Source organism: Sitophilus oryzae, unplaced genomic scaffold (genome assembly GCF_002938485.1).
Source record: "Sitophilus oryzae breed Bouriz unplaced genomic scaffold, Soryzae_2.0 scaffold_808_pilon_pilon, whole genome shotgun sequence".
Taxonomy (NCBI): domain Eukaryota; kingdom Metazoa; phylum Arthropoda; class Insecta; order Coleoptera; family Curculionidae; genus Sitophilus; species Sitophilus oryzae.
Genome location: NW_022147426.1, coordinates 1,476,683 through 1,503,028, shown reverse-complemented (window position 1 = coordinate 1,503,028; position 26,346 = coordinate 1,476,683). Strand labels below are relative to the sequence as shown.

At 30.2% G+C, this 26,346-nt stretch overlaps 1 protein-coding gene and 2 long non-coding RNA genes across 3 annotated transcripts; 2 read left to right on the top strand and 1 right to left on the bottom strand.

Moving 5' to 3' along the window:
- Nucleotides 1-7,941: 7,941 nt before the first annotated feature.
- LOC115888782 (serine/threonine-protein kinase GL21140) lies at nt 7,942-22,993 on the bottom strand. The gene is made up of 11 exons (XM_030908622.1): nt 22,517-22,993; nt 22,222-22,387; nt 19,687-19,905; nt 18,539-18,647; nt 16,591-16,744; nt 12,856-13,099; nt 11,540-11,806; nt 10,236-10,382; nt 10,031-10,139; nt 9,496-9,703; nt 7,942-9,181 (listed from the first exon to the last, which is right to left on the bottom strand). The coding sequence occupies exons 1-10, from the start codon at nt 22,678-22,680 to the stop codon at nt 9,558-9,560; spliced, it is 1,725 nt and encodes a 574-aa protein (XP_030764482.1). The 5' UTR covers nt 22,681-22,993; the 3' UTR covers nt 7,942-9,181; nt 9,496-9,557.
- Nucleotides 22,994-23,153: 160 nt separating this feature from the next.
- LOC115888781 lies at nt 23,154-24,557 on the top strand. Its single transcript, XR_004051310.1, has 3 exons — nt 23,154-23,232; nt 23,767-23,887; nt 24,160-24,557. It is a non-coding gene; the product is annotated as an uncharacterized LOC115888781 (long non-coding RNA).
- A 626-nt stretch (nt 24,558-25,183) lies between these two features.
- On the top strand, nt 25,184-26,346 carry LOC115888780. The gene is made up of 3 exons (XR_004051309.1): nt 25,184-25,324; nt 25,435-25,717; nt 26,210-26,346. It is a non-coding gene; the product is annotated as an uncharacterized LOC115888780 (long non-coding RNA).

The window sequence follows — 26,346 nt, the reverse complement described above, 5'->3', positions numbered from 1 at the left end:
AACGTGATTACTCAATGGTCATATTTTATGAAACACCCTGTATAAATTTTTAAAAAATCTTAAAATATGTTAAACAACAAAATAAAATATCTATACGTGTTTAAGAGTTTTTCCGAACAACTCACCGGTTTTTAAATAAAAAATATTCTAATATTTGAGGGGTGGTTTCACCCCCTTAGAATTCGAGTTTCAAAAAATCCCTTCTTATCGAACCTCTACACCCTAAAGTCGATCCGTTTTCCAAAAATCAGCTTTTTACGTCAAGCGCTTTAAGCAGGATCGTGATTAATCAATGACCAGATTTTTCGAAACACCCTGTATACATTTTTAAAAATCTTAAAATATGTCAAAAAATAAAATAAAATATACGTGTTTAAGCGTTTTTTTTTCGGAAACTTGACCGTTTTTTAAATAAAAAATATTGTAATATTTAAGGGATGGTTTCACCCCCTTGGAACTGGAATTTCGAAAAATCCCTTCTTATCAAACCTCTACACCCTAGTATCAACCTGTATGCCAAAATTGAGCTTCTTACGTTGAGCGGTTTGAGCAGGATCGTGATTAATCAGTGAGTCAGTCACTTAAGGATTTTATATATTAGTATAGATTTCATCACATCTAAAATAATTATTTTCCCCTCTTCAAATTAAATTGATGTCCATAATATTATTATTATCGAAAAGTGTGTGATAAAAATATGATAAAAATAAAGTTCCCCCAAAACGATGATGGGTAGTTGAAGAAACCAGCAGCTATGTTTGAATTTTTGGACGTCATTTTACATAAGAATCCGCAGGGATGGTCCCTGGTACTCGAAAAAATGATTATTTGCAGACCAACGTTATCAGTAAAAAAATCGACCGCTTGTGGATTTCATTGGTGACATTAGAAATTTTCTGATAGCAGATACAGAAAACGTGTATGGTATAACACATTTGTGGAAAATTGTCACTGTAACTGAAACCCGTCAAGTTCACGTGATCCGTTTGTCGCTTTACCGCAAAAGCGCAAAATTTCGTCTGTGGCACCTCTTCTCTAGTCCCAAAGGGGGAGCTGTGCCCCCGCGGGCGGCTTACCGTTGTTGACTAATTAGTTTTGCATGTAGCGCCGGCCCGGGGCTCTAATTTTACCGAATAACCCTTTGTTTGTCCGGGGCAAATTGTATAATATGTCGTTATGCATACCAATTTTCCATTCGATAGCCTGTATTTTATTATGTATTAAATCGTATTGTATTTGTGCGTGTTTGTTCTACCGAACTTATTAACTATATTGTTTTTATTCCGTTTTAAATCAATCATTGATGATGAATGTAGAGACGAATTGAATAAAAACTACGCTACAGATTTACTACAGTCGAGTCAACAAGTCAGTTTTAAAAAGACTTAAAAGTCTATTACGCTGTACTTTCAGGTTGCTCTCAGGGGTCTGGTAAAGTGGGTGTGTAGCCGAAAGAAATATACAGGATTGTTCACCACATACGACACGGAGTATTGTAGCTAAACGATGAGATTTTTACAAATTGTAAGTTTGGGGTTCGTTGAAGGACTATTAGAGCTACAATTTAAAAATATTTTTACAAGATACAGAGTGTCCCAAATAAATAAAAAATATTAAAGTTGTATTTTTTTAAATGGAACACCCTGTATATTATTACATTTTTAGTTTCTACAATTAAAATAAAGGTAAATTTGATTAAGGTTTATTATACTTAAACCTTGCCGTTTTTGAAATATTTTCAATTTTGTGATATTGCAGTAAAAATTTTAAAGCTTCATTTCTCCAAGGGTATCAATGTTTTTAATACTAAATATTTAATGAAGTTTATTTATTGATCAGTTATTGTGTTGCAATAATAAAATAATACTACCTTATACAGAGTGTCTAAAAATTTATTTTAAATAATTATTAGCTTCAAACGGCAATAACTTCTTTAATTTAAATAGAATGCCCTGTATATTTTAGGAGAATCAGATGCACAATTAAATTGTCTATCAAATTGTGTTATACCATTTTTTACCTATCCCTTCAAGTTTTCGTAGAAAATGCATTTTCTTATAATTTAGACCTCATTTATCAATATATCCATGGAATATTGACATTTTAGATTGTTTTTAAAGCAACAAATGTACAAAATGTCCAGACTAGTAATATTATCGTTTTTAGCAAAACGATAATATTACTAGCCCATTTGTATGTTATATAAAAGAGTATACCATTAATTAAATATAACACCATTATTTCCGCCCATATACTAATTAATTACATACTTAATTGTGTTCGTTAATAAATTATTATAAATAAATGTGGATTTGAGTCAGAAATCAATATAATAATAAGTTATCAAATTAAAGTCTCTGTTGTTATAAATAAGCATCTATTAAAAAATGAAATATAATTTTTAAAGTGTTACTTTTTATCACACTGTCTAATGCCCATACAAAATTCAGTTTTTTAGTATTTGGAGCAATTATTATTAATCAACGCAAACAGTCAGTTAATGTAGTTTGAATACTGGAATCATATTAATTGATCCTCTTTAACAAATATTTAAACAGTTTTTTTTTATTTTTTAATGAAATAAACGAATTATATCGACAATATTAGTATCTGTACTCTTTAAAAATTTGGTACATCTTTAAAAATAATCTAAAATGTAAATAGTCCATGGGTATATTGATAAATAAGTTCTAAATTACAAGAAAATGCATTTTCTACGGAAACTTAAAGAAATAGGTAAAAAATGGTATAATATAATTTGATAGACAATTAAATTGTGCATCTGGTTCTCGTAAGATATACAGGGTGTCCCATTTAAATTAAACAAGTTATTGCCGTTTGAAGCTAATAATTATTTAAAATAAATTTTTAGACACTCTGTATAAGGTAGTATTATTTTTATTATTGCAACACAATAACTGATCAGTAAATAAACTTCAGTAAATATTTAGTATTAAAAACTTTGATACCCTTGGAGAAATGAAGCCTTAAAATTTTTACTGCAATTTCACAAAATTGAAAATATTTCAAAAACGGTAAGGTTTAAGTATAATAAACCTTAATCAAATTTACCTTTATTTTAATCGTAGAAACTAAAAATGTAATAATATACAGGGTGTTCCATTTAAAAAAATACAACTTTGATATTTTTTACTTATTTGGGACACTCTGTATCTTGTAAAATTATTTTTAAATTGTACCTCTAATAGTCCTTCATCGAACCCAAAACTTACAATTTGTAAATATCTCATCGTTTAGCTACAATACTCCGTGTCGTATGTGGTGAACGACCCTGTATATTATATTTCAGAAATCTGCCTAAGACTTATCCTGTCGTGTTAAGCCACACCCAAAATTCCAAACACACGTGCTTTGATTAAAACTTGATTACGGTTTGTAGAGCTTCAGCATTTGCCATAAAGTAGCGAGCAATTTGTTACAAAACCATATAAATTATATATCACTGTAATCACAAAGCTTCAATCTATTTCCGTATTGTAACGGAATTTTAAATTATGTCTTTATTTGCGAGAAAATTTAGTCCAAACATAAGGAACATTTTGTTGATGTTTGACCATCAAAATCTTAAAAATAAAAAAGTTGTCTAAAAATGTGCTACAAACCGGATATAGTGTAATCTTTTATCTTTAATTTATTTTTTCGTTTGTGTAAAAATACCTAGCCAGTTTTACATAAAACGTTAAATGCTACTTTTTCGGACTAGGGAAATAGATCTTAAGGCTTAAATCATTTCTAAAATCGAGTAGTAAAGTACGAGGGAATCATTAAAGGATGTAGCCTCAAAGTACATTGTATTCTGTGATATAGATCGAGTACAATATTCCAAATGAACACATATATACATAATTTCCTCCTAAAATTCTTCTTTTACCTTATCAACCATTCTTTCTAACGGTGCCATTCCGTATTCCTGGAGGACCTCAGATATGGATTTGCCATTAGGAAGAAGGAGGAGGCGCATGTGCCACGTGTCGCACGTGCTCGGGATAAGAAGCGTTAAGGATAAAGAGGGAAAGCATCGGAGAAGGCCTAGACCGCGTGACGTCGAAACTTTTGCTCTTTTCCCAGTCCGTTTTGGGCCCTTTAGGCCGTTTCTCATTTTTTACTTTATCAAGGACTTTTCGACGTGAAAGAAAAATGATCGTAGAAGGGCTTAGAGAAAACTATCGTTTATATATGGAGGGTAAAATAAGAGAGAGAAAATAATTCATTATACAGGGTTGGTCACCACATACGACACGGAGTATTGTAGCTAAACGATGAGATTTTTACAGATTGTAAGTTTTGGGTTCGTTGAAGGACTATTAGAGCTACAATTTAGAAATAATTTTACAAGATACAGAGTGTCCCAAATAAGTAAAAAATATTAAAGTTGAATTTTTTTAAATGGAACACCCTGTATATTGTTCTATTTTTAGATTCTACGATTGAAATAAAGGTAAATTTTATTAAGGTTTATCACACTTAAACCTTACCGTTTTTGAAATATTTTCAATTTTGTGAAATTGCAGTAACAATTTTAAGGCTTTATTTCTCCAAGGGTATGAAACTTTTTAATACTAAATATTTATTGAAGTTTATTTATTGATCAGTTATTGTGTTGCAATAATAAAAATTATACTACCTTGTACAGAGTGTCTAAAATTTTATTTTAAATAATTACTAGCTTTAAACAGCAATAACCTGTTTAATTTAAATGGAACGCCCTGTATATTTTAGGAGAATCAGATGCATAATTTAATTGTCTATCAAATTGTATTATACCATTTTTTACCTATCCCTTCAAGTTTTCGTAGAAAATGTATTTTCTTATAATTTAGACCTCATTTATCAATATACCCATGGAATATTGACATTTTAGATTGTTTTTAAAGCAACAAATGTACAAAATGTACAGGCTAGTAATATTATCGTTTTTAACAAAATGATAATATTACTAGCCCATTTGTATGCAAAAAGAAAACTATTTAAATCCTCATAAAAGAGTACACTATTAATTAAACATACCACCATTATTTCCGCCCAAATACTAATTAATTACATACTCGTGAATAAATTATTCTAAATAAATGTGGATTTGAATCAGAAATCAATATAATAATAAGTTATAAAAATGAATGTCTCTGTTGTTACAAATAACCATTTGTCAAAAAATGAAATATCATTTTTAAGGTGTTACTTTTTACCACACTGTCTAATACACAAAGAAAATTAAGTTTTTTAGTTTTTGGAGCAATTATTATTAATCAACGCACACAGTCAATTAATGTAGTTTGAATACTGGAATCATATTAATTGGTCCTCTTTAACAAATATTTAAACATTTTTTTTATTTTTTAATGAAATAAACAAACTATATCGACAATATTAGTACCTGTACTCTTTAAAAATTTGGTACATTTTTAAAAATAATCTAAAATGTCAGTATTCCATGGGTATATTGATAAATGAATTTAAAATTACAAGAAAATGCATTTTCTACGGAAACTTGAAGCTATAGGTAAAAAATGGTATAACACAATTTGATAGACAATTAAATTGTGCATCTGATTCTCATAAAATATACAGGGTGTCCCATTTAAATTAAACAAGTTATTGGCGTTTAAAGCTAGTAATTATTTAAAATATAATTTTAGACACTCTGTATAAGGTAGTATAATTTTTATTATTGCAACACAATAACTGATCAATAAATAAACTTCAATAAATATTTAGTATTAAAAACTTCCATAGCCTTGGAGAAATGAAGCCTTAACATTTTGACTGCAATTTCACAAAGTTGAAAATATTTCAAAAACGGTAAGGTTTAAGTGTAATAAACCTTTATCAAATTTACCGTTATTTTAATCGTAGAAACTAAAAATGTAATAATATACAGGGTGTTCCATTTAAATTTTTATTTGGGACACTCTGTATCTTGTAAAAATATTTTGAAATTGTAGCTCTAATAGTCCTTCAACGAACCCAAAACTTACAATTTGTAAAAATCTAATCGTTTAGCTACAATACTCCGTGTCGTATGTGGTGAACAACCCTGTATATGAAGCCTAAAAATGATATTTTTTTCAAACGTCACAAAAGTATTAATTATTGACAATAAAAAAAAGTAATTTTAACGCCTAACCATAAAAGTACGAAAATATATTATTAAACTGACATGAAGTGTCAAATTCAAGGAGAGTAACCATAGTTTCTCGATAAATAATTACATACAAGGTATGACTCAAATATCTTTTTATATTATTTGGAACATTTGAAATTGGTTAAAAAATATTTGTGGCGTTTGAAAAAAAAATAGCATGTTTTATTCTACTCACAGCTTCGCCACAGAGTGTCATTTTTACTCCTAATAAAATATACTATTATTATTGTAAATATGATATTAAATTATTTTCTGGAGTGTTCACATTTTAACATATTATTTCTAAATTTCTTTGTGGGAGATGAAATAAGTGTCCCTAACTCCATATAAAATTTAATGTAAAATTTTAACTTTAATTGTGATATAACCCAAGATTTTCGCAGAATTAGACGCAAATAAAACGACAACTAATTCTATTTAAATAATATATTTACATTTCATCTAACTGCAACAATATAAAAAAGTATAGTTTTAAACTACAAAACTGTATAAATCAATTACAAATATTTGTACAAAAAATCCAATCATCTCGATTTTAATAAATACTACAAGCACACGTAACACTCACGCCACAACAGAAAAGTTTCATTTCGCTTAGCATTCATCTATTAGTTACGGTACAATTTATTTTTATTTGTTACATAAACAACAGGGTGTTTCTCTAAAATGGCTCATCCCTATAACTTTTTTATTTTTGCACTTAATAAAACGAGATTTGGTACGTTAGTATATGACATAAACTAGGATTGATTGACACTTTCAATTGTTTTCGGTCACTTCCTGTTTCACCGGAAATGACTACAACTTCTGATTTTTAAATGGCACCCTCGGTATTTTTTTACTTTATTTGGTAGAGAATGACACTCTGAATAGACTGACATATGTCATATGTCAACTATTGACATTTTCTATTAAAAAAATCGTATTTTAAATTTCAATTTTTTCTTTCGGCTGGCTAAAACTGAAAAATTTATAGAGCTGAGCCATTTTTTTTACACCCGGTATACAGAGTGGCCAACTATTCTATAAAAGTATCAGGTTTCCTATTTCAAATGTCACATTTTATCAAAGTAATTTGAACTTATTATCTCACTAAAGAATTAATTTTTCAAGTGACTGAATTGATTGAACATGAAAAGAAATTCATCTTTAACTGAAAACCTCATTTATAGCGCTTTATCAGAATAGTATACCACCCTGTATTATAAATAACAGGAATAACTGTTTTGTTAATGCAGAAAATTCGATATTCTTCAAGGAAGAAACAAAATAAATTTTATTTTAAAGAAATTAACAATTAATTGTTGTCCTTCAAATCCTCACTGACCAGGCTATTTTTATAATAAACCTTGCAAAAATTAAAGCGGATACTCACTAAAAAAGCCTTTGGTGTTTGACTTAAGCGAATATAAGTGAATATAACAAGCGAATCCAATTCTAAAATCGAATAAAGATGTATACAGGGTGTTTTTAAAACGAAACAACACAAATAACACAATTCTCTAATAAATTAAAATAAATTGTTTGAAGAATTTTTTAGAGATCACATTTTTACATTGTAACACCAAATATAAAAAATGACAAAACAAATTAATAGCACTAACGTTTGACAAAAAAAAATAAAACATTTACAAACCCCAAAAAAAATGAGCTGGAAAAAGTCATGACAAATCATTTAAAATCTTAGATCATTTACACTTCCTGGATACCGCTACACCATAATATTTCTATAGTGAACTTTGTTGCCTATATCTTAAACCTATCTATAGTTTAATCTCTTTTTTTCCGTTAGAATATACCGTATAATCAATAAAAAAAACGATCAATGACTAAACCAAATAACAAAAACAGTTAAAGGAGAAATTCTAAAATCACAATTCATGAATGATGTAGCTTTATCCACGAATGTACAATCTAGGCTTAAAATTTTAATTTTTAAAATAAAACACCCTGTACAAGCAAAACGAACAAAAAAAATAATAAAAGCAACAAAATATAACAAGGCCTGGTGCGTTTTAGCATACTTTAAATCTAACTTTTTAAAAGCTTCGTTTGTGTTAAAACTTTCGATACTATTTACACTTATTAATTAATTTCCGACTGTTAGTTTTACTTGCCTGTTTTTGATTATAATTTATTAGTTTGCGACGCGAAATTTGTTACAGATATCTCTTATAGGCGACTAACGTTGTACCGCTGATCGTTGCTTAGAGCGAGATCATTTTGTTTGGTATTTCCGCGACCTACGTGATGATAGAGGCCTAACGTGACGTCACATGAGTAGATCGCATTTTAATCTATCTGACATGATGCGAAATAAAAATTTGCTGTAGGTATATTAAAATTTTATTTGCCACTGAAGTTAATATACTTATATTTTTAGATGCTATCTAGGGATTGAAACACAATTGAACTGAATAAATGTCTAACATACCTACTTGAAATTGATAAAAACAGAACACGTTCAATTAATAATTTAAGAACGTACTTAAAATGTTCTAAACAATATGAACTGATCTCAGACACACCCGAAAACGCTTGATGACGTAACGTTGAACGATCACAGACCGGAGAGTAATCTACTTCCTTGACGTCACGAATTCGTATATCAGGCCTCAATCACCAGTTGGTTTCGGTTCGATATTGCACACACGAAGTAAACATCAACACACAGATCTTACTGTTGCGGTACTACTCAGTCTTTTCGTCTTTTAGTTTCTTTGTAAAAAGTAATTATTACTAGCGATTGTTCGAACAACAATCTGCGTTTACCGCAACAGCAAGAACGACAAAATTTAATGAAATACGCTGTAAAAGTGTTAATAAAAACAAATGTGCAGTATATTGGGAGTAAACTTTAGTAAAAGGGTAAGACAATCAGAGGTACTTGTACTGTTTTCTAGGTTCCTCTTATTAATTTGAAAAGCTTTTTGTTTGGGCGGAGATAACCTACGTATGGGGTTCTATTCTGTGGTAGTTTCTCTTACCGCTACGTCAATGGTATTAAGCCATTTGTCACTGAAATGAAAGAAAAAATAATATAGATAAAAGAACGGAGAAATGTTTCCCATTAAATACAATTTTTAAACAAGAAATGTTCATCATGTTTCTCTAAATTATGAAAGATATAACATTTTAAGATTATTTTTTCTAAAAGTTAAGTAAATGGAATTTAACATTGCGAATATCAATTTTTGTAATCAACTACTGCCGCTATTGCTATAGTTCAGATAGATAAAAAGTTATTTGCATTTATTGAAAAATAAAAAAAGAAATGTGTATCACCTTTCTCTAAATTGTGTTCTCATACATTGACGCTGTATCTTTCTTACCTTTTTCAGACCTTTGATTCACAGCAACGTCACTTCGTCCTCCAGCTTAACATGGAGAACGTTTAGTTCGCCAGAGAGAGCCAAGGATGGTCCAGGACATCCTCTGCGGAAAACCGCAAATCTGGCACCAACTGCAACATGTTCTGGATCAGTTCCTTAGCCAGGGAAGAGACGTCTTGCCAGAACTCGTCGGGGAAGTCGTACTGGCCTGGAAATAAATAATTGAAATTTAAAAAAAACACAACGTTTTGTGATAACCGAACATATACCCAGGTTATTAAATAAATTGCGAATTATTACAAAAGAACTTTATCAATGGCGCCTATAAACAATTGATGGTAGGTGTACTGGAACTTATAACGATTGTATATTTCTCATAACAAAAAATTATTATTATTTAAATTGATGTACAGAAGAAACCAGAAGGTGTAAAGGTAAAGCTATAGGAATGTGGTATAATTAAAAACAATTTTAGGTATTTAAATTTTTGGTTTTAACATTATTATTGGTATTGAACAACAGTATTGGAACTTACCTGACAAAATGCAATCAAAAAGCTTCTCCTGATCATTGTCTTGACTAGCAAAAGGTGGATACCCACACAAGAGGATGTACAAAATAACTCCCGCAGCCCACACATCGATCTGCAAAATAATTAAAAAAAATGATATTCCTAAATAGACCTAGAATGTTGTATTTAAAATACGCCACAGGAAAGGCTGTTATTATTTTATTATTACCTTCAGTCCATATCCACTTTCAGCCAGTATTTCGGGAGCCACATAAGTAGGAGTTCCGCAAACAGTGTAAAGAGGTCCAGTCACTTCGCAGGCTAGTCCAAAATCACCCAGTTTCAAACACTTGATCTTACCATTGTCCATTTCAACCTAATTAATTTTAAGTTTAGAAAATTTCAATATTATTTGCAAGAATACATATTTTATAATACCATGTTGGCAACTCTTACTTTTGGGTCGGTTTTTACATATGTGAAAGTAGCAAAGAGATCTTATTACGTCGGAGTGAGAGAAATGCCACGGTGTGCTGTTACGGCGTTGCCACATGTCTCTGGTATGCCGTTCCCTATCAAGTAAAGTAAAATGGCGATCGCAAACCTTTTTAAAAGACTTTTTTCGAAAAGATAACTAGATAAAATCATTAGATATGTTTCTGAGCACCTGAAATGGAATTATAAGGATATTGTTAGGGTGTCCATATTTTTTATAACGAGAAAACTTCAGTAACCCGTCTACTTAATTTTAGTGCATAGCAATTTTCAGCAATCGTGTAACTTTTTTGTTTGTAAAGATTTTCACTACTGTCTGCGAAGAAAATATAGCAGATATATTAAGAAAGTTTTTGAAAAAAAACTACAATCAATTATTTCTAATAGATTTCGAGATATCGATTTCTGAATTCAGAGTTCTAATAACGAGACCACTGTCGAACACTCAATTCCACTTATTTTTACCAAAAATGCGAGTGTTTCTAACTTGCACTTAAAAATTTACAAGCTACAGGGAAAATTAGGACTCTTTAATAAATAAACAAATAAAATATCACGAGACGTAATTAAATCGTGAAGCTAAACGCATGATGTGCACCCTTGATTGGGTCGACCGGTCGACCGCGACGAATCTGCTATATCCCCTTTCACGTCTCTTAGCGATGTGCACAGTTTCTCGGTTTATTTCATACGTTTGGCAACATTTTTACTGTTCTCTTTTTGTTCAGGACATTATAAACGCATTGTACTCTTCTTACATACGGAAATCTCGACCCAAGACTAACCTTTGCCAGCCCTTAGTATATATTTTAAATAGTTTTTCTTTGTTTTTTATGTTTATTTTTTGCTTGCTACCTCCTTTAATTTTGAGCAGTTTTTGTCCATTATGCAAACTTGTTTTATTAGTAATATGCCGCTGACAAATTGGTCTCTATTGCATTAATGCAGCGGTATTTCAAAAAATACTATTTTATTTTGTAGATTTTCTTCCAGCGGCGAAATGCCACAAAGATATAGACATTATTTAATATTAATTACCAGTAGATTTTCTGGTTTGACGTCCCTATGCACGATATTTAAATTATGCAGGTAGCCTAAGGCGGACACAAGGTGTTTCACCATCAAGGCGGCTTGTTCTTCGGAAAACTTCTGAGCCACGGTGATGACGTCGAACAGATCACCCCCCGCTACGTACTCGCACACCAAATACAGCATGTTCTTCGAATCGTGTTCCTCAATTAGGGACATTATATTCGAATGCGTCACCATCCTTAGGATTTTCACTTCGTTTTCGATCATATCCTCCTGGAAATTAAACAAAACATCTTTTTGACATCCTGTTTTTTGACAAGTTTCTTAATTTTTCAAAAGTCATATAACAGAAAATTGCAAAAGCAGGGTTGGATAACGACGCATAGAAAATTAATTTTTTACGCGTATATTTAAAATTGCGTAGAAAATGATCAGGAAAATTTAAAAAAAATGTATTTCTGCAAAAAAATGATGTTAAAACAGTTTCTGTTGAACATTTGGCACCTACATATTTTAAACTTATGATTTCAGTCTAATAACTATCTAGTCTCAACATGTTCAGTTCTTGTCAATAATGACATGTATTGATAATTTAGATTCCAGATATCTCGAGAAACATTACTCGTGGCGATTTTTACCAAGGGACCTTTTTTACTTAAAAAATGTCGTAAATGTATATTTTTTTAATCAGTAGTTTTATACAGGTACGGACGAAAAGTTATTATCCTTCAAACCAGTTAAAAAATACGTAGGTGGCGCTCTCTACAAGCAGGAGTTATATTGACATGAAAATCAAATTTATCATGTCAAAAAAACTCCCAGACACCAATTTTCATCCAAATATTGATGTTACTTCATAAATTATTTGGAAAAAATCGAAATATAAATGAAACTTCTACACCCTGTATTTCCGAAACTAAGCATTTTAGGAATACAAACTTTTTTACTTATTTTTATCTGCAGAATATGCTGCCGAAGTTTCCGGAATACAGTTCGGACCACCCTGTATACTATCCATTTGTTAAATAATAAATAACAATTAGAGATATCGTTATTAGTTTATTTCATGTTCTAATTATTGTTATTAAAGTATTTGGGAACTAAATATTAACTGAAAAAACGGCTTACAATATACAAAGTAATTTAACTATGTCTGGACATGTAAAAAATGTAGAAAATTTGTTGGTGTAGAAAATTAATTTTCTACGTGTAGAATATACAGTAGAATATATAAAATTTTCTACCTACCCAACCCTGTTCAAAAATAACAATTGAAAAAAATATTTATTATTAAAAGGAATAAATTTTTCAATGCCACTCACCTTTCCCTTACACTTAGATTTATCGATAATTTTTAAAGCGTATTCTCGTTCGGATATCACCTCCTTGCACAGCCGCACGATGGCAAAATTGCCGTCCCCTATCATCCTGCCCACGCTGTATCTGCCCTTCATGCCGGCGGGCAATACGATATTATTATCTAGACTCAGTTTCCTTAGCAGACTCTCTTCGGAGTCGTAAGTCCTGTTCAGTTCTTTTTTAGGCATTTTCGGTTTGGGTCCCGCACTGAAAAACATATAAAAAAATTTGTCAAGTGCGAGTCGGACTCGCGCACAATAGGTTCCGTACCATTCATTATCTATACAATATTAGACACTATATTATCACGGCACATAAAACAATCGGCACGCCAACTCTACTCAGATTCCATTGTTTAAAATTTCTATAAAATTTGACCTTGTCGGCGCCATTATGGTTTCCTAGTCAGGGCCGGATTAAAACGTATTAAAAAATTTCTCAGAAAATACGACAGGGTCGTATTAAAAAAATACTGTAATTGACTGAAACTGAATTTTATTTACAATACTTTTGTCCAAACAAATGAATCGTTAACCGCGCATACTTCTCGAAAAGTAAAAATGAAAAAATCAATTAAATATTTCACTGTAGAGAATAGACAATTAAAATTAAAAAACATGCAACTAACAAAAACATGCCAGGAGTTACAACAAGAATTAAAAAAATACCAATAAAATATTTATTGAACAATATAAAGAGGCTACGTACAAATTATGCCCATCAATGGGCGTAGCAAATTTTATTAATATTCAAATTTCACAAATTAATAAATCCACAATTTTTTTTGAGAAACTTCTATTTTTTTCATGGCAGGAAACAAAGTAGGTACCGCATTGTATTTTATACGGTTACAAAGTGAATTGGTAAACATTTTAAATTCAAAGTGAACAGAACACAACCTGTACTTGTGGACCTTATTTATATCTTCAATCAAGTCTTCTCTGTTAGCTGCAATTGCCCATGTTCTTGCCCTAAAAATGTATTGTTAACTTATTTTCGATATACTCATTTTATTTATTTTTATAATTATATTTAAATGAATAATATAATGATTTTTAAATTTAATTTTTAATGTCTAGATTCTAGATACAACATTAAATTTTATTTTACTAAATATTTAACATTAAATCTTACTAATATTAAAGTTTGTTAAGATTTTTAATTAGATCTTCCTATTTAGCTGAATGTCCTAATATGTATACTACTGTTTTTTTAACTAAAATATGTTAAAATAATTAATCACATATGTATATACATACCTAATCGGATCTCTAGGAAACAGAAAGAAACTTTTATTGCAGTTTAGTCCTCTACTCGGGCAGTTTTTTGCTGAACAACTTCGCCCAGGCATTTTAAAAACACGTAAAAATTAACGATTTAAAAATGTTCAGAAAAACAAAAATAAATTATATAACACAAGAAACGAAAATAAACTAGAAAAACCAAATATATAACACAATAAACAAAAATAAAAAAACAACAACTATAAAATATAACTCAAGAAATAAACAAAATAAATTAATCCGTACGCTACTGACTCGAATCAGCCGAAAGTGTGCGCAGTCGATGAAAGAAACTACGACACTGGTTACTTTCTGTTGATGGAAACCCTAATGGCGGCGTGCGCGACGGTATGCGCGTAGCGTTCCCGCCAAAGAGAGTTAGCCTGCCGTGTGATTTATATGCCGTGATATTATTATAAACTTTTTTTCCGATTTAGCTGAAATTTTGAATGCGCGTATAAGTAATTTAAAAAAAAATGAAGAAACACATTACTAAAAATTGTATTAATCAATAATAAATATGTAAAAAGTAAAAATAAATATGTAAAAATATGTAAAAATAAAAAAAAACGATTAAAAAAAAGTCGCTTTCACTAGGATTCGAACCTGCCTACGGCTCCAACGTCATAGCAGCGTAAAGTCCTAACGCTTTAACCACGCTGCCACCAAGGACTTGAAAGATTCTATGTAAAATTCTTACTTAAAAGATAATGTTTAGTGAAATTACTTTTTTATTTATAAACATTTATTTAATTCTGTTTTTCGTATTTGTTCTTATGGCGGCAACATAGATACATTATCTGTAAAAATTTCAACTGTCTAGCTATAACGTTTCATAAGACAGACCTTTGTGACAGACGGACGGACGGACAGCGAAGTCTTAGTAATAGGGTTCCCGTTTTTACTCGTTGGGTACGGGACCCTAAAAATCAAATATAGGCTTGGTACATTTCAGTTGATTTTACACTTAATTTTTACTACCCAAAACAGCGTTACATCACACAAATTTCGTACCTAAGAATTTTATAGTTTCGATAACCGCATTTTTAAAAACTAAAATACTTAAATACAAGGTCCGGCAATAGTGCATCGGGCATCGGTAGCTACTAGATTAAAAAACCTGTGAATTTTGTTTAAGTGCTAATAAAAGTATTTTAACTTCTACAGGGTGGCTCCGAAAACTGTGAGTGGATCAGGATGATTTTTTTTAAACATAAAACCCTGAATATTATTGCATTTTTGGTATCCTTTCAGATCACTTTACATAATCCTATGATAAATATATTCGGTAGTTTCAGATATATTAATAATTAAATAAAAAAAATATATTTTTCAGCCTTTCTTAAAAAAATTATTAAAAATACAAGAACTGTCCTGAAATCAAAACTATATTAGGTACTTACTTTAGATGTCTGTAATTACTGTGCTATAAATATCGTAATCTTAAATCATACAGGGTGTTCAATATTCTACGCCAAACTTTCTAAAATATAAAATATTTCCTCTTTGTTATTTTAAATGGAACAACCTGTAGATTGTTTCTTTAATAGATAGAGAATAAAAAAATCAATATTTTTGTATTTTTTAGAGTATTTCAACATTTTTAACGGTTTCGCAGATACTCGCGGTATTATTTCATAAAGCTCTTTCAACGGTGAAATACGAGAGAAAAATCATTGGGTGGCTTTGATAAAAATTTACTGTGAAAAATGCCCTAAAATAGTTGAAATACTCCAAATATTATAAATAAATGTCCATTTTTTAATTCTCCATCTATTAAACAAATCATATACACATTTTTAAAAATTAAGAAAAATTATTTTATATTTTAGAAAGTTTTGCGTAGAATTTTAAACACCCTGTATGATTTAAGATTCCGATATTTCGAGCAAAGTAAGTGCAGACCTTCTAAAGTAAATATACCTATGATTCCAAGACAGTGCTTGTATTTTTTTTTTAATAAACGCTGAGAAATACACATATTTTATTTATTTATTAATATGGATAGGATTATGTAAAGTGATCAGAAATAAAGATAAAAATGCAATAATATACAGGGTGTTCCGCTTAAAAAAGTCATCCCGATCCACTCACACTATTTTGAGCCACCCTATAGAAGTTAAAATATTTTCCTGAAATACATCCTAGTACATAATTTAGGTTTGCACTTAAAATTCCCAAGTTTTTATTCTAGGAACTTCAATATTATTTTAATGCAGTCAACATGAACAGTAACCGGGGCACGTGAAATACAGAACCGGAAAGATTTCTGATTTCTGCCGTACCGGCGCTGCTGTCGGGGTTTTAAAAAATCGGTTGAAATCCACCAAGCTTATAGAAATTTTTACGTGAAATTCGTTGGCGATAGATAGTTTTTCTATGCGATTTTCGATGCTAAAATAAATAAATACGTACCCATTTCGTAGACCAGGGGTTTTCTTGTATTGCTGTATAGTCTTGCTCTCCTCGAAATCCAACTCGAAGTCGTCCTGCGAATGTCGCTCGTTGCCATAGATGAAGAAGACATCTTCGCACTCGAAAAGATGGGGAAGAGCTGTCACGGGCTGACCTACACACTCACTCTCAATCATAACATTCAAATTTGACAATTTCAATCAAATGATTTTGATCTGTTTATTTCTTTGAATAAGAAGACTAAGGAAGGAGCATATCAAAAATCTTAGGTACACGGCGATGGGCCTCAAATATGGCCGACTTAAATTCCGGTTTATCAGTGTCGTTCTAATTTTATTTAAAAAATGTAAAACTATGATGTAGGGTAGACGTGGGGTAGACTCAATAATTTGTTGTTTTATTTTACGTTGTGAATAAATGTTGGTAGTTATTAAAATTGTTATAAAAATATATAATTCTAATAAAAATAGATAAGTTATAATAAGTATTTATTAACACAAACATCCGATACGCTACTGAAGCAGGTAAGTCAAATTAACGTATCTAAATTCTTTGACATCTAATCTTTGACAAGTAATAAATAAAAGCTAAAATGCAAGAAAAATATATAATTTAGTTAATTTAAGTGAATTTCATAAATGATCGGTTTACTACACGTATGTATATTATATAGTCACTTACTAGCGAAAAGTTGTTCCATTATTTCACTCAATTTTTGCCGAGATCTACCGCACGCTACACAACCAACTATTTTAGAGTCTTTTTCGATAAATCGCGATAGTGTCACTGTTAATTTAAGTTCTGCCACAATTTCCATCTAGATTTACTACCTTTATACAACTATCAGTAGTAGAATAAATAATAAATAACATAAAATAAGCTCCATAAAGACTGACAAATCCACAAAATTTCAAATCAAATTCAAATGTGTCAAATGAATCGTCAAACAGAACTGTCAAGGATCCCCACCCTAGAGTCCTTTTTCCGCCCACCATGCATGAATACATGGATAGCATTATGCTCCTTCCTTAGTCTTCTTATTCAAAGGTTTATTTCATGCCAATTTTAAATTTACCGCTAGATTAAATACTGTGACATCATGAAATATAATCTATAGCAAGAAAAGCGCCAAATATAATTTACATTATCTTTATAAGCGATTTTCAATCTAAATTTATTTCATTTATCTATGATATCATCATTAGTTTAGATTATGCAGTGTAGAGATGAGGAGAAATATCTCTTATGGGACTTTATTTGAGAAAGTAGTAACAAAAATGGGAAGAATAAGAGTTCACCAAATAACCACAGTGGCGCTAATGACGCATAAATCTAAAAATTGAAAACTAACCATAGATAAGAGAATAAAAGTAACATAACCAAACATTACCCAAAAAAAGCTTTGGTTTTACTTTTTAGAATATAAAATAATTATTTTTATATATTAGAGGCCCAGTCTATTGCTGCTGAATAAAAATCAATATTTTATTTCATGTGACATGAAAATAAAATTTTTATTTTTTTGAAATCGCGCCTTCGCGTCAAATATTTATCTCTTTTGAATCATTTCCTGCTCTAAAAATTTTCGGCGCATATTTTAAATTTTAGGTTTGTGCTACAGCAGCGCCATCTTAAGTCTTCCCTTTTTTATGACCATTTTTAATACACGAAGATATTTCTCCTTACCTCTACACTCCATAGTCTAGATGTTGTGAGTCTTATTTTTCGTTTATTTTTTAGTCCCTATTAAGGTGTAATATATAATTGTCTTAAAAACACTTTTATAAGACCTATGTTAGTTGTACACCTTGACTATTTTGTTATTATACAATATGATCGAAAAAAAACAGCGTCAACGATGGCTATGAAATAAAGATCGTCATTTACGGTCGACGATGGCTATGAAATAAAGATCGATCATACGGTACTTTTAAATGATGAAACGTACCTGATAATGTAAAAACTTTCCTAACGGCTAACTGGGCGACTTCGGAGAAAGCACCCAAAACTTGTTCTAAACTCGACGAATTCCTTTTGTTTAAAAGTAACCGTAAAATCTGAAAAAAATCGTTGTATAATATTATAAAATAGTCACAGAATGTTACAAATCAGTGTCAGATAAAATTAAACTACCGCAAACTAAATGAACACCTCAGTTGATTCAAAACGACGTCACAGTAAGCATAGTAATAAGATTTTTGATTTGGTTTTACCTATGTCCATCGCCAATTCAGTTCAAGTAAAACGGAGCGTTTTTTCCAGATAATAAGTCCGCCAAAAAAATGTATGGATAGGGAACGGAAACGGAACGGAAACGGAACGTATAGTGTGTATTGTCCTATTCATTTACATTATATAATATTTTATGTAAACGGAATGGAAACTGAAGGGATCTGATATGGAAAGTATAGTGAGAATCAACCTTTAACTAAACAGATAAGACTGACAGGTCTTTGCTAACTATACCTAAAGTGTTCTGCTTCCCCAGTAACTTAAAGAAGAAGTCAAGAACCTGGAAGACTCGATCTGTAACCTGGAATGAGAATCTTCCAATGGTCTAAGACATACAAAGAAATTTCTCAGGACTTACGACCGAGAAATATCAAAGATTTTCGTTGTTAAGTAGGAACAATCTAGGGATTGTCGCGGGCTTTTTAACAGGACACTATCTCCTCAATGAACACCTCGTAGATGAAGCTAGGGAACAACGGTGAATGCAGATTATGTCTGGAAAATTGGAAAACACCAGAACTCCTCATCACTGAGTGTGCGACAGTACAGATTACTATCAAAGATGGAGAACTCACCTCTGTAAAACCGTCCGAGACTGTATGAGGAGTATAGAAAATATAACTGAGTGCAGAACGTATAACTCAAGATCACTGATAACTGAAGGAAGTATCTATAACTGAAAAAAAGTAGAAAAAAAAAGAAGAAAAAATGAGTACACAGGCTGACGGAACATATGAGAAACATTTTACAGTAAAAATAAAAAGATGTTGCAACAGTACTATAATAGTACTGTAGTTATAATAAACGAACAAAACGTAATAGCCTGTTTGAACTTAACTGCTATGTGTTCAAATAATACTGTACCTTTCTGGGTTTAATCCCATGTCGTATAATGGTCACTATCCTCGGTCGGACACAGTCGGGTGGTGCGATTTTAGGCGCGCTGATCAGAGAACTATTATTCCTATTCGTCTTTCGGGCTTTCAGTGTGTCCGTTTTGGAGTACTCTACTTTCTTGAAAGTCTCACCTTTACCGCTAACCACGTACTCCTTGCCGTCTTCTAACTCTTCTATAGTTAACACCTACAAGAGGGATAGAATATAGTTAATCTGTAGCCAAGAAATGTCCTATCAAAGAGTCAGGAAAGATTTCGATACATGACATCTAAAAAATGACAAAAAATACAATTTACGTATGCATTAAAATGACAGACACAACTGTCACTGTCATATATCCTCTCGATGGACAGACTATACGTGATTAGGTTAATAATTTTAACTGTTTAACGCAGAAAGAGAAAAATATTTTCTATAAAGTACACCAAAGATTCAACTACTTTGGCGTTATCTTTTTTCACATGATTAATGCTTTGAATTAATTAAATATACAGGGTGGCCCAGTATTGTCAAAAAGCTTCCTATTTTAAATATTTATAGAGTGATTCAAATATACTTTTACACTAGAGTCGTATTTTTTACGCATTTTTACGTTTTCTACACATTTAAAGCCCTTTTAAGATTGCAAAAATAGCAATTTTTATGCATTTTAACTGACAGTATTGTAACATATTCCGTGACGTATGATATTTAATCAACTTTTGTTCCAATCGAGTTTTTATCATGTGTAAATCTGTTAAAAATATGTAGTATTCTTGATTTTTATAAAAAAAAGATGATGTATGAACACTAACAGACTAAAAATATTCTAAATAAATTAGATTTTTTTTAACTGTTAGTATCAATAAGTTCTGCAAATAATGAAATATCATTGAAATATATGTTTACTAAAAGGCTTAGTACTATAAACTTCAATATAATGAAAAATGTGAAATCCCGCTGTATAAAAGACCTATAACATTCTCTAGAATTAATTTTCAAAAACCAAAAATATCTTCAATATTTATTTTCTTATTACTTCCCCACTATAGAAGCGATGAAATTCAATTTAAAATAAAAAGAAAATATTTATCATTTCATAAATTATATAATTTTCTAATGATCTCTCAACTAGATTTTAATAGCTATTTTCTATATTTAGGATTATTTATTTCATTAAACTGGCTGAATAAGCAATTCTAACTAAAGTTTATTTTCCAGAAGATGCAGAGACTAAAACGTCAGAGAAATAAGTAAAAAAAGAGGCGCCCTAACATATAAACAGCTATTAAAGACTGTCGAACGAATCAGGGAAGATTTCAACAGCAGAAATCCGAAAAATGACAGAAAATACAATTTATCTATGAATCTATGAATATCAACCTGACTGTTGTGTCTACTGTGTACAAGTATTTTCTAGGTTTACTTATTTCTCTGAGAAACTAAGAAAAACACTTAAAAATATCAAAATATCTATCTATAAAGCTCAATTAAAATCAGACCATCCTATATAACAGCAACTAAATTTTCTAGTGGCACTTTTCAAAATCCCAGATGTTCAGATTAATCCTTAGTTTTTCTCTGAAATACCTTGCTTATTTACATTCAAAGTTGTGTTTGTTTGGGAAAGAAAGTGCTAACCCAATTTCTTGAACTCCATAAACACCTGCCTGCTTCCTCAATTTGTAAAAATAGTATTTCTAACTCTGGTAATAGTCTGTTTAATTTAAAAAGTTTATACACAAAATAATTCTTTTAGACAAAGACAATTATTTAATTCACTCATAAATTAGTTCAAACTTGCAACTCCATAAAGCTCTAGCTACATATAACATAAAAATAATTTAAATATATAGAAAATTTAGTCCAAAATCGGTCATATATTAAAAACTACTCTATTTATGACAAAAATTTTATGGAAAATCTACTAAACAAAAAAAGTTTAAAAATATATTTGATTACCCAATAAATCTCTAAATAAAAAAAATCGCGCTAATGTTGTTCTCATATTTTGTAAAAAATGTTGAAGCAAAAATCTCAAATAAAAAATCTCAGAGCACTGTATTGTTTGAACTAATTATAACTGACAATATTTCTTTCTGCTAATTTATTATTCATTAACAAAAACGCCAAGTAATATACAAACAAAGTTTATAACAACAGTGGCATATATTTAGGTTTAATTGATATTCAATGTGGATCTCTACATATACACATTCTTCAATGTACTTTCAGTTCGTACCCTCAAACAATGAGTCACTGACCAACTATTTAAAACACAAAATAGTTTGTTTACTGCCTTGAACATTTGATAGCAGAAATATACTGTTTTACAAGAACATCATGCAAATATAAACAATATGTGAAATATACACAATTTTTATATTTTGTCAACAATGAATATATTATACTTTTTTTTTCGCATCACTTTGATTAAACATAATATAGATAATAGATAAAGTTGCATCATCAATTTGAGTCTATTGGAAATGTTGATTATATATATTGATTGCTATTAAGTACCTTTTTTCCATCCATAGAATATATATTTCGTACACCATTTGGTAATGTAACATTTTTGGCTAGTATTGATGTAAGTTCACTAGTGAGACTGTCGAAAGACCTATACCGCTCGTGAGCTACTGGTATCACAATTCCATTAAAAAACTTGTTGCCATTATGGTAAAACCTACAAGTTATAGATAAAATATAAATTCCAATAATCAATACTATGAATTGGACATTAAAAATATGTATCTAGAAACCATCTTTTTTAACTGTAAAAATAATGTATATGTTAAAAATTGATTGTACTAACCTGACCCTTTTCGCTTTGGCTGTTCTTGCTGTTGAGGAAGGCCTGTTTTTCGCTTTTATCGTATCGTCTAATCCATTTTCGAACGACTTCTCCGAATCGGATCGCAGTGAATTAAAACTAGCTGGAGATATACTTCTTGAACTGATCAAATTATTTTTAGACATGGTTTCGGGTGAATCGATCTCTCCTTTACAGTTTCTTTGTCATAATTTATACATTTGTAGTAATTTAACGTTAAAAATCGTGTATTGTAGAGAAAGGTACCGCCTAGCACAGCTGTCACTTGTGGGAGCACGAAAAAGGCACTGATATTGTCCCCCCGAGTAATTTTAAGGTCCAGCGGTCCGAATAAGAGAAAAACACATTATTTAACCGCGTAAAAACTTAAAATTATTTTAAACTAACTGTTTATTTCGTGAAAAAAGTTAATAACCTCTTTTTGTCAATGGTGGGAGGAAGAAATTTGATTCGCAGTGCAGCCAGCTGCTTTCAGATTTTAAATCGGGAACATTTTTATTTTTCGACTAATGGCAATCCTGAATATCCAAAATCTGTGGTTACACATGTCTCGGACCAGATAATTATAAAAAGTAGAAGAACTTTACTGTTATTCTGTGGTTCTTAGAATTTTTCTGATTTTTTGATAAAAAAGTAATTTTTCTGTACACTATTTAAGTGTATTATGTTCTTTTAGGACTCTTTAATATCCAGAAAGTGTAAGTACCCATTATTTTTCCTGTTTTCTATCGATTTTTTCACCTTCAAATATTTCAATTTTATCATGAATCATGAAAAGCTTATATTTTATATTTGTCCAATTTTCATAATTTTTGTTTTCAAAATCGAGTATATGGAAATATAGATACATTTCTTGAAGTATTGTTAGTATTGTCTATATTGTACAATAAAAATATAGTTACTAGAATATTGCTTCATATTTAGAAATATTTGGGTATTTTTTCGGCTTCCTCTTTTGGTAGAATTTAAAGATGTTTTTTATTCCTAAACGTAATTTTTAGGTGTTTGTTTGTACAGGCAATCAACTTTTTTCTACATCTTTTAGAATAGGTCAGTGTTAGATATAGACAAGGGTGTTAGTATACCTATAAACTATGTGGGCCCCACATTCTCAAGAATTACATAATAGGTACTCTCAGATAAAAAAATTGTTTTTGCATTTTTAACATCGTCATATTCAACAATTTTGCATTGTTTTATATAATGTTCTAATTTTTAATTTTCTTTTTTAGGGGTGTTATTAATAATACAGAGCCAGTACATAACGAACACTAAAAGAATAGATTTAGATAATTCTGATGTTTGGCCATTGTTCTGGTTTACAAGATATGGTTTTCCATTATTCAATTAAAAGTAAGTTTATTTTATTATTGAAAAACAATTTTAATAAATTTATTAAATGTTTATTTATTAACAGACTGACCAATTTTTTAAGACTTATTATTTAATCTTAATTTGAAGCACAAAAAAATAAAGACAGTTACAGTTGTGCAAATATAGGAAGAGACTTGAGGATAGCACCGGTCGCATTTCATTCATAGCATTTCTCACGTCTCTAGCTATACTTGTTAAGTTGTACTAAGCATAATTAATGAAATGTAATATTATTTCTCTTTTTTTTACAGATTTTCTACAACAAATCAATGGATGTATACAGTTTCAGGGCAGTACATTTATCCTTTTCATGAATATTACCAACAATGCATCTAAAATATTATATTTCTTTTGGGTGAATATATTTTTTCTTTTTTAATATTCACACTTCAGTTAAATTTAATTAAGTGGAGAAAATTCCAGTGAATCTTGAGTTTCATTTTTATGGTTTCTTATTATCAGAGAGATTCTCTAACTCTATTTTTAACTTCTGCCAATTTTTAGCTTTTAGCCATTTTTGTCTTTGGGAAAGAATCTTTTGCTTGAACTTTGTGCATTAATATTTTTTGAACTATACTTTTATTTATTTTCATTTAGTGAGAATAATGCAATCTATGATTAACTGTTAGAAGTTTATGTTTCAATTTACATAGTCGCAATTTATGTAATAAAATGATATATTTATTATAACGTATCATAATAATATATTTCAATGTTTTGAGTTTTATTTTACTTATATTGATGTATTTATTCTTTAGACTTGACTTACTAACGAGATACATTTACAACAAGAAGTATTCAACAATCTCTACAATAGGTAAGTTTGATATTTTATGCTACTGTGAATGTATATATACAGTGAAGAGATAAGAAAATCTTACATTTACTTCTGAAAAAAACGTCCGACTTTTTGAAATTTTTCCTTTGGCGCGCTTAAATGATTACAGCGCCACATTTATTTAGTGAGAGTTCTTGGTACTATTTTCGAAGCGATTATGGCGCCACCTCATAGGAAGTTTTAAAACTAAGTAGATACAGATTTCTGTTTTTAATAGATGTATGTGGCGCCATCATGGGGTTAGTACACAAACTAGTTATTTATAGGTTTCTATAATAGAATAATATTGCTAGTGATATCTATCGTTAAATACCTAAACTTTTCAAATAATTTTCTTAGAAATTCAAAGAAATCTGCAATTTTTAGTTCCCAAAAAGTGTTGAATGAGAGACATCTATGAATTAAATTTTATACTAATTGTGATTCTAACCCATAAAGTAACTAAATTCTAACCATAGAAAAATATTTTTTTTTATATTTTTCCTGAAATTTTTTTACAATTTACAATTGAATAGTAATTTTTGAGAATAATCTGATTTAAATCAGTTTGGTGATAAATCTGATGGTTAAGTTAAAATGTACGATCTATGTAATATTCTTTATAATTAATTTTTAATATTGTTTATCTTCAATTCGTATTTTTAAGTGTCTTTGAAGACTAGTATACAGACCTAACTTTTTTTTACAGATATGCAATAATACAGTGAAGAGAGATTGCTATGAAGAACAAAGGAGAATACATCAAGTAAAATGGAAAGAAATAGGGATAATTATCTTTTGGGAACATGCGTACGGGTCATAGATATAATTTCGTAAGAAAACCTCACCGATTGTACCCTGCTTTTCAATGAACCAAAAAAGAGTAACCTGGAGCAACAATATTGCAATCGACAAAACCAATATGAGATGGTTTCTGTTTTGGAGTATTATTGTTATGAAGATATGTTTGTAGTCAATTTGTAGTGGATAAGGTAAACTAATTTATTTTCATTGTTTTAGTGTGTTTTTTTATTTGTTCAATTTTTTCTTTAAAGTGAATAGGAAAAAGACGTAAATGAAATAGAATAATGTAAGAAAACACAGATTACACACAAAATAAAACACTAATTCACCGCAATACACCAAAACATTCTACTTTTGCACTGGACGCGCGTTTCGCTAACCATGTTAGCATCATCAGTAGGTATTTATTATCAGCAGATGATTAAAACTGTGTTCCCAGTGAGCATTTTATTTCTTTAAGGGAAATATGTTCTAGGTGACGTAGTTGTTACATTACCAGGCCCTCCTTTTGCCTGATAAAAATGAATAAAAGGCAGATACGTAACTGTTTCCCAAATGTGACAAAAGTTTGCTCACTTGAGTTTTTAATGTGCAGATGTAAGTGTTTTGGTGTATTATTGTGAATTAACGACAACGTTCATACAACACCCCCTGTATAACTATTTTTTTTATCTTTTCAGAAATATATGCGAGTTACTGGAAATATGAGCATCCATGCAGTATTCATCAGAAAGAAAATTCAATAGAAAAATCAAGAATCCATCCAAGTGAATTGTATTTATAGTGGTCTTTTTCTAATAAATCATAATAAAGTTTT

Bases quoted from the DNA above. Each gene is read 5' to 3' on its own strand.
- LOC115888782 (XM_030908622.1), bottom strand. From the start codon at position 22,680: ATGTCTAAAAATAATTTGATCAGTTCAAGAAGTATATCTCCAGCTAGT. The intron at 18,648-19,686 runs GTACAGTATTAT...GATTTTTTTCAG, and splicing joins ATGGGATTAAACCCAGAAAG to ATTTTACGGTTACTTTTAAA. The intron at 9,704-10,030 runs GTAAGTTCCAAT...ATTTATTTCCAG, and splicing joins TTTTGATTGCATTTTGTCAG to GCCAGTACGACTTCCCCGAC.